The following is a 9,622-nucleotide window of genomic DNA, read 5'->3' on the forward strand; positions in this document are numbered from 1 at the left end:
CTCAGCCCCAAAGCTGCAGATCTGTAGGTGTGAATTATGTTAATTATAGGGAATTCCATTCCTTAAAAGACTGTTTATTTACATATCAAGGGAAACTTTCCTTAAGTCCCCTCCCCTCTGGGTGATCTCTGCTTTAGTCTTCCTCTGACAGTCTCCGCCTCCAACTCCGACTGGAAGATGAAATCAGACAGCCTTGATGTATAGCCCGCCCACCCAGAAGTGACCTTCCTTCCACAGACCGCTTGGCTTGTCTCTGTCATTTTTAGGATCAGACTTCAGTCCTTAACACACTACTGTACATACAACATGGGTGAGTCTACACGCATTATGCTAAGAGAAGCAATTAGATTCCAAAAGCTTCCTGCTGTGATTCCATTTACAAGACATTCTGAGCAGGGCAAAACGAGTGACAAGAAGGGGGCACGGAATTGTTGGAGAAGACAGAATTGGTGTATTATCTTGATGGCGATGGTGGTTATGCAATTCTATGCTTTTGTCAAGGCTCATGGAACTGTACCCGAAAAAGGGCAAATTTTATTGTGTGTAAATTATACCTCAACACGCCTGACCTTTTAAAAATGACTTCCATTTGCCAATCCTTTTTGGAACAAGGCAAGGTATCAATGGTTGTCAACTGCTGTGAATTTCCCACCCACCTTTGAAAGTGGCAACTGGAACTCTCTGGAAAGTCAAGTATGTCAAAGAAGAGGGTCAGTGGTCCCTGCAAACGTGCCTCATTTTGAAAGGGGTTTAGACCACAGGAGACATTCCTTGTTTATTCATTAATTTATTCATTCATTCACTCATTCAACAGTGTTTATTGAACACGTCCTAAGAGGCAGACTTGGGACTAGGCAATTTGGACATGACTGTGAACCTATACCAGCTGCTTCCTGTGAGGGGCGTAGAATCTAGGGGACTGGAGAGTGGGCAACTTCATAGAAGTAAAGAAACAGTAGCAAACAGGGGCCATGGACTCCCGGAGGGGCATCCAATCTCATCCCAGCAAATTGGGAAGCTCCTGAGAGGAAGCCGGCCTGAGTGTGTGTCAGTCAGGTAGGCAGCAGGTGTGAGGACCTCCGTCCATGGGATGCACATGTGTAGATGCCCAAAGGAGAGAGAAAAAGGAACACATTAAAAAACTGTAAGGAGTTCATGTTGGTGAGAGCTTTGAGGCCAGAGAATGGCTTTGCTGGAGTCATTTCCCACTGGGGGAGGGGGTGTCTCTTTTCCTCCTTGTTCCACCAGTTTGAGGCCCTACCCTGAAAAAAAGTTGTGCCACAGAGGAGAGAAAACTGCTGTCCTAATTCAGGGCTCTCAGAAGCTTTAAACAATAAATCTTTGCTCAACAAATGAAAAGATGTCAGATTAACTGATAAAAAGCTCCTGGGTACTTGGGCTTCTGAACTTTTCATATATTTTAAGTGGGTCTGTGATATACTTTCTACATCAGTAAAAAGGCAAACTCAAATGCCAAACGGGGGATTACAGCAAGTACCAAGACCATCCCTAGAACCTCACATTAGAGCCCCTCGATAGGAATTGTCTCCCCTTGAATCCCAAAAGGGTCTATTTTCTCACTGTAGAGAGATGGTTCAGTTGATCCAAATGGACATTTCCCGGGTTTCACTGTTGGGCCAGCTTTCTGAATTATATAGAGAATAACTTCCGAATTGCCTGGCTATGTTTTATTTTCTGTGCTAAAACACCTAGGCCATCACTGTATCTTGTGGGGAGGGATTTGAGCCCAGTCCAGAAATCATTGAGCAATGGCTGAAATCAGCTAGAACATCTATCCCTCCCACCCCCCAAAAGACACAGTGTAGAATTCCCAGAATCCTCGGAGCAAAAGCTGTGTCCACTTGGCCATTAGGTTTGCTGTCATATGCCCTTGGCCTGCATCCATTATGAAGCTAGCCTTAGCCATTCGCATCAGGGGCTTGGCTCTGGCGTTGTAACTGCATTAATTCTAAAAATTAACGCCAAAGCAACTGGCTTGATTTCAAATGTATGGCTGTGTGTGAGATCCAGTCACTGGATAAACGAAATTCCAGTGTCTCATCGTTATTCTGTTGACGGCCATAATGAACTGGGGTATAGCTCTTACTTATCCATCTTCTTACTAGACGAGGACAGATTTGTTTTGCATACTTGCATCAAGCTGGGGCAGGATATCATTTCTTCTAAAAGATTGGTACCCTGAATCCCTTTCTACACAGGAGAACGCCAGGGCCTCCTGAGATGCCCCCCCCCAAGCCTTTGAACCCCACAAACTAGTCTGAACCCCTACAGTCAGACTTCTGTTCCGTAATGCTCCTCCCAGACCAACAGGAAAGGACCAAGGATGAAGGAATCCTGAAAGGGGCCCTGTCTCCAGGTGAAGAGAAAGGAGAAGAGGCGTGGGAGGGAGGGCATCTGCATGACGGACGGATGGAGCGGGATTTTGTCTTGCAGGGTTATCTGTCAGAAGGCTTGGTAACGAAGTGGTACCGCTCACCACGCCTGCTCCTCTCCCCTAACAACTACACCAAAGCCATTGACATGTGGGCAGCCGGCTGCATCCTGGCGGAGATGCTCACAGGGAGAATGCTCTTTGCAGGTAAGCTGCTAACCACTCGCCTTCCTTCTCCTCTGGTGTCGTTCTAGACCAAGGGAGAACTGGGTGCACAAAACATGCCAGACTTTCCCTTTGAAGTAACCTCTGTGGCTTTTATGGCACTGCTTGGAGGCCATGTATGCTAGAGAGACTAAAAGTAATCTTTTAGGACAGAACTTTCACAATCAAGTAACCACTTGTATTCCAATACCTTGAGGTTGACCGTTGAAAACACCCACCCTACGTTTCCAGCCCCTTCCTTCGCTCTCCCTGCCACTCTGAGCAGTCAGTCTGGAGTGCTCATTTGGAGAGGGGTCCCCACAAGGAGCTCCCAGAGTCCCTGAACTGACCCTCCATGAGCCCACTGAGGGAGAGGCCACGGGGACGCCTTGAGAGCAGACCCTGATGCTGGAGGCCCTTTCCGGGCTGGCATTCACAGCATTCGCATATACTTAGTGTCACACAGGGCATGTGGGGACACACAGAAGAGCCCATCCTGGGCCACCAGCTGCTGGCAGGCTGGGATCCATGGGAACTGGGGGTATGGGGAGGGCCTCTGTGCAGCTGGATGAGTCAGGGGGCTTGGTGAGGATTCACTCGGGTAGAGGAAGTGGAAAGGCTACTCATGCAAAGAGGGGAGACGGGAGGAATGAAGGTAAGAGTGGCCTGGAGGTCAGAGCGGGATAGCAAGGAGGCAGACTGACCATCCCAGCAGTGCCAGAGCTCAGACACAGGCTCAGTGCTGTCTGGGGGTAGAAAGTGCGTTGAGTTTCTGAGACGCATAAAGACTGACGCGTTTACAGATGAGAGAGGTGTTCGTTCCCAGCATCCAGCATGATGCCTGGCAGGGAGAAGGTGCTCAATAAATAATTACTTGCCGAATAATGAGTGCCTGCCTCCATCCCGATCCACGCCCTGGGCATAGCCTGTCTTCCTCCCTCTGCCCAACGGAGCACAGAGGCAGTGCGCTCAGGACACATTCCAAACCCAACTTGTTATTCCTGATATTTTCCTCTCCTCATCGGAATCCTCCTCATTGGAAACCAAAGGGTCGGGCTCATTCCCGGCCTTGAAATCACTTGCTTCCCCAGCCGGGCAAAGAACATGCAGAGGGGCCTATGGGAGGGGGCCCTTGGAAAGCCTGGGGCCAGGCTGTTCCCGTCACTTTGGTGCTGGCTGCCAGTCTGTATCAGACTGTTCATCCCAGAGGCAGAGGCATTTGACAAAGCCAGACCCAGAGACGGCAAGCCATCTTCTCATAGTCACCTAGCAAGTTAGCGGCAGAAGGAAGACCAGAGCCAGGGCCAGGGCTGTCCCCACTGCCCTGTGTGGCCCCTCCCAGGCCTCCTGGAACTGCTGTGGGGCTTCCACACACCAGTCACTTGGGCAGCACACTTACCCACCTGGCATTTGCCTCCCCAGGGGCTCACGAGCTGGAGCAGATGCAGCTCATACTGGACACCATCCCTGTGATCCGGGAGGAGGACAAGGACGAGCTGCTCAAGGTGATGCCTTCCTTCGTCAACAGCACCTGGGAGGTGAAGAGGCCCCTGCGCAAGCTGCTCCCTGAAGTGAACAGTGAAGGTACCTGCGCCCACAGCCAGGCCCGCGTCTGCAGGCTGCACTCTGCGTCCCCTTGGGGGTGGGGCCAGGTAGCGTCCTTCCAGAAGGACCAAGCATAGTCCTTAGCATAGAAGTGAGGCCCCCTGGCAGCCAACATTTGCCAGGGCTACTTCCAGATGATGAGCCCCTGGAATGTGGCCAGCAGGCAACCTCAAGGCAGTCATTAGGGGTCCTCCATATTCCACCCCTGATTTGCCTCCTTCTCTTTCTTGTCTTTCTCACTTGCTTCCTTCTTCTCCTCCTTCACCCCCTTTACTTTTTCCTCCTTGGAAGGCATGGTGTGGTGCAGAGAACATGGGCTTTATCAGCTTGAGAGCCAAAGCCAGGCGCAATTCCTAGTTCTACCAATGAGTGCCTAGCCGTTTGGCTAATGCCGGCGGTCTTAATCCAGCATCTAGAAGGTTTCAGGAATCTGGAGAAGTGCTGTGTGTAATTAAATAAGAGTCCAGAGACGAAACATAATTTTGAAAGGCATTTGGGGGCCAGAGAAGCTTGGCTAAAGAAACCAAGTTCTTCCTTCGTCTTAGGACCCCTTGCTATTTATTAACACAAATTGTCCTAAGGCAAGGTAGATATACACTTCAAAGGCCAGGGTTTAGTCTACAGAGTCCACTGTCAGATTGGTGAAACTGCCTATGGCTGTTCAGGTGTTTGGCCAGTAGGAGGCAATAACATGTAGATTGAGATGCCCTTAGCTGTCTAGCAGTAAGGTTTGGGGAAATGCCTTTAGCCATTCCCAACAGGCAATAACATATGTGACTAGGCCCTTATTGAGTCCCCAAGTTCCATCAACCTTTTGATGAAACTCTTGCAATTATGACATGCTGGAATTGGCTTCTAGCATTTGGCGTTGGATAAGTTTCTTAACTTCTCTGTATCTCAGATTCTTTGACTATAAAATGGGTATAATAATAATATCACATACGGTCGTTATGACGGATAAGTAAATAGGGTCTGTAAGGCCCGGGCATAGGAGGGTTGCTCTGTCATCTTAGATGTTACATTATCACTGGGCCTCATACCTGCCAGAGGCTTCCTTAGGAAGCTTCTACAGCCGATTGTGAGAGAGACCAAAATTCTTCAGACTCAATTAAGATTTAATTCTTACTTAAGAAAAAAGAAATTAAGTTTATTTCTCACCCTGGCCAGTGGTGCTAAGTGGTCAGAGCATCCATCCATGGATTGAAGGGTCATGGGATTGATTCCCAGCCAATGGCAGGTACCTGGGTTGCAGGTTCATCTCTCAGCCCCCATCAGGGCATGTGCATGAGGCAACCAATCAATGTGTCTCTCTCAAGTTGATGTTTCTCACTCTCTCTCTCTTCCACTCTCTCTCTAAAAAATCAATAGAAAAAATATCCACGGGTGAGGAGTAACACAAAAAAAGTTTATTTGTCTCTTATATAATAATCCAAAACCAGGCAATCCAAGGCCAACATGGTGGACCTGCTCTACAGCTGTCCAGGGGCCCAAGGTCCTTCTGTCTTGTTCTGCAGAGACTTTTGCAGGAGGTTTTCATGGGCCAGGCCTGGAAATGGGGTACACACATCACTTCGACCCCCATTCCACGGCCTCCATCACAGCCTCATCTAACCACGGGGACAACTGGGAGACGGGCCAGTGTGAGGCAGGTGGAGAGGGGCTTACACGGGGCATGACTGCCACCTTGAAGCGTGAGAGGGGCAGGTGTGGGGAAGAGAGAACAGCTGAGGTGGGGGAACCACAGAGGGCGGAGCTAGGCTCAGGGGTGGAGGGTAAAGGGACAGATGTAGGTTGGACAGAGAAAGGGTTTTTTAATGTTAGGGCTTCCCAGGAGTGTCTGGGCACCTGTTAGAGGACATGGAGAGGAAAGAGGAGACGCTTACTAGTCAGTGGAGTGGCCTTCAGGTAGGCACTGTCCGACTTCAGGGTTCGCTGGGTCTTTCTTAGTAATGACGACAATGGTGATGATGCCTTAAAGCTTTAACTCTCCATTTCCATGTCAAAAGGTCCAGTGTCATAGGGTGGGGCTGAGGGAGGGTCAGAGGCCCAAAGAGGGGAAGGCTTGCCCAGCCTGGAGCCCAGTGGCAGTGCCCGACCCTTCCCAGTCCTGGGCACCTGGAAGGCTGATCCCCTTTCAGGTCTGCAGCCCTGGCCCAGAAGCAGCCCCTGGGCCCCAGAGCATTTGGGGGTAACCAGAGTGGCTGCTGCTTCACTGGTCTGTGTCTAAGGTTACAGAGCAGCACTGAGCTCCCCTGGGAGGCCAGTGACCCTCCATTTCCTGAATCATTGATGAATCTCCCTGCAAGGAGCTCCAGGGCTGTGGGAGGGGCAGGATAGCGGTGCGGCTGAGGCCCCAAGGGAGCCCCTCCAAGGGGACAGCGGCTTGGGCCTTGAGCTCAGCTGCCTCCTCCCTCTGCACCTGGGCTGTCCCATCATTAGCCAGGTCAGGATTCCAGCAGGGCCTCCAGCCCAGAGAAGTAATGCCGCCGCCCCCCCCCCCCCCCCCCCCCCCTTACCCAGATAATGCAGCACCGAGCTCATGGGGCAATGGGGACCCCTACCTACTTAGGAAACAGCGTCAGTGCCTGTGCCCTGAGCCGATGTCCAGCAGTGCGCACCCAGAACGCCCTGAGACCCTAACATACTGTCATGCCGGTTGGCAAATGACTACTGACTGCTCAAGGCTTCCGCGTGACCCTCCCCATCCCAGGTTCCAGATGCCAGGACCTCCCCTTGGTCCAGCCTCTAAAGGGTTTCTGCCTGGCACGGCGGGGTCTTCAGCCTGGTGGTGAAATATCCTGGTGTTCACAGCCCTCCCCCATCCGACCACACCTTCCTCGCTGTCCCTCCCTCTCCCATCCCTCTTACACAGAGCCAGCTTCTCACCCTCGCCTCGTCAGCCCCACATTCATTTTCTCCCCCATCTTTGAGTTTCAATTCAATTCCACAGACATGGACCGAGTGCCTCCTCACAGCCCTTCTGGAGCAGAGTCCAGGCAATCCTCATGATTCACGGGTTCCGTCCATATTTGTCAATGTGCCTGCCCGCTGATATTTATTTTCAATCCCCCAAATCAATTCCCATCGCGCTTCCACTGCTATTCGCTGACACGTGCACAGCAGAACAGCCAAAAACCCGAGTGGCCTCACGTGCACGTGCCCAGCGGAGGTCCACGGAGGCCACGCCTGGGTCTGGTGCAGCCCTCACTCTACAAACAGGCATCCTTTCTGGGGTCTATGCCATGCCACCTGTGTGCATGTTAGTACTTCTAAAAATACATGTATATTTTTATTGATTTCAGAGTGGACGATCCAGCCTACCTTTATTTGTTAGACCTCCCTGGGCAACATCTGGTGGGAGGCGCTCTGGACGTCAACTAGCAGCTCTGGCCTGTCAGGCCCTGTCCCACCTGCCTCACCTCCGTGACCTTCCTCTCAGGGGCTCCCCAGCCACCCCAGCAGCACTCAACCCAACACGGGGAGCAGGTGTAGAGATACCCCAGCGCCCCTAAGTGAAGCCCCTTGCAGGCCCCACGCTGTCTCCTAGGGGACCCCAGTGGACATGAGCCCCAGGTGCCCACAGGAGAACCTGCTCATAGATACATCCTCTACTGCAGTGGTTCTCAACCTGTGGGTCGCAACCTCTTTGGGGGTCAAACGACCCTTTCACAGGGGTCACCTAAGACCATCGGAAAACACATATATAATTACATTACAATTCATAACAGTAGCAAAATTACAGTTATGAAGTAGCCACGAAAATAATTTTATGGTTGGGGGTCACCACAACATGAGGAACTGTATTAAAGGGTCGCGGCATTAGGAAGGTTGAGAACCACTGCTCTACTGGCTTCTTCCCCCCGCCCCTCCCAGTGCACTTTGGGGATCACCGTCAGGTCACGACTTACACCTCAATCCTTGTCTCTGGAGAACCCAGCCTAAGGCAGAGTTCTAGCCCTGGACCTCCTGTCACCAGCCATGACCTTGAGCATGTCCCTTTCCCCCTCGGGGCCTCTCTTACTTAGATTTGTGAGTCAAAAAGCAGCATCAGCCCCGAATTTATCGCTGGATTGTGGTGAGGATCATGAGAAAGAAAATGACTAAACACCTTTTTACAAACGGAAAAGTACACAGGATCGTCGCCACGCTGAGGGGCCTCCTTCTCAGGGTGGCAGCGGCAACCAATGACCTTCCTGTCCGGCTCTGCTCCACAGCCATCGACTTTCTGGAGAAGATCCTGACCTTTAACCCCATGGATCGCCTCACAGCCGAGATGGGGCTGCAGCACCCCTACATGAGCCCGTACTCATGCCCCGAGGACGAGCCCACCTCCCAGCACCCCTTCCGCATTGAGGATGAGATTGACGACATCCTGCTGATGGCCGCCAGCCAGAGCCAGCTCTCCACCTGGGACAGGTGTGGTTCCAGACGTGTCCAGCCCTGGAGTCCAGAGCCCACCTTCCAGTCCTCCCATTGCTATTTGCCTCCGATTCTGTGTGACCTTTCCCTCTGTCTCCCACGCTGTATAGCCCTGGGGCGCCTTCCCCAACTTACCTGCTGGCCTTTCCCTCTCCCATCCCCTGGCGCTCAGTATAGGAGCAGCCTGTCTTACCTGTGGGCCAGGGCCCTTCCTTTGGCACCACCAGCATTCTCCTCCCCCCCCCCCATGTACCAGGCTCAATGCAGTGTTCCGCTAGCATTGAATGAGGGCCCCTGCAGGAGCTGCCTTCTGGCAGCCTGGGAATTTGCCCTGGAAAAGCAAACTGCAGCCACGCAAGGCCAGAGAACAGTGTGGAATTTACCGCCACACAGCACGTCCCTGTGTTCACCTCCTTTGCACCTCTGCAGAGTGCCATGAGGCGGGCACCGTTATTGGCATTGCCCGTTGGCACGTGAGGAAGCTACAGCGCAGAGAGGGTAGAGATGGGCATCATGTCACACAGCTGGTATTTGGCCCACCTGGGGTTCTCCCCAATCTGCATCCCTGTCAGACACTGCTAAGCATCACAGGACTCTCTCCTGCTAAACTGGGCTGGGGATCTGAGTCCTTCTCAGCAGTGTGCCCTGGCGTCACTACCAACGAATCAGAGTTGGATGGAAGTTCCTTTTTAAGGAAGATGCTTTTTAAAACAAGTACTCTAAGCAATCTCCATGTTGGTAAGGCATCTAGTGACCTCCTAGGTCCCTTCCTGGTCTGGTGGTCTTAGATCGCCGTCAGCATTCCTAGGAGCGACAGCGGATGGCTGCTCAATCTAGTAACAAAGTCGAGGGCTTGGCAGCGAGGACTCCGAGGGCCCCAGTGGGAGCCCCGCTGTGGTGGGGGTGTGACAGCAGCTACATAAGTGACCGAGGAGCGATTCCTCCCTTTCAGTCATGTGACAGTGGATGGGTTTCAGATGAGGCAGGCAGCAAGGGAAGGCC

The 9,622-nt window shown here is 52.1% G+C and overlaps 1 protein-coding gene across 1 annotated transcript in view; it reads left to right on the top strand.

Moving 5' to 3' along the window:
• MAPK4 (mitogen-activated protein kinase 4) overlaps positions 1–8,406 on the top strand; it is a 121,889-nt gene extending 113,483 nt beyond the window's left edge. The window contains exons 3-5 of the mRNA XM_014539720.1: positions 2,455–2,599; positions 4,019–4,180; positions 8,227–8,406. Of these exons, the coding sequence (XP_014395206.1) occupies positions 2,455–2,599; positions 4,019–4,180; positions 8,227–8,234 (315 nt within the window). The 3' untranslated portion in view covers positions 8,235–8,406. The remainder of the gene's footprint in view (positions 1–2,454; positions 2,600–4,018; positions 4,181–8,226) is intronic.
• Positions 8,407–9,622: the final 1,216 nt, after the last annotated feature.

Source organism: Myotis brandtii, unplaced genomic scaffold, assembly GCF_000412655.1.
Source record: "Myotis brandtii unplaced genomic scaffold, ASM41265v1 scaffold226, whole genome shotgun sequence".
Taxonomy (NCBI): Eukaryota; Metazoa; Chordata; class Mammalia; order Chiroptera; family Vespertilionidae; genus Myotis; species Myotis brandtii.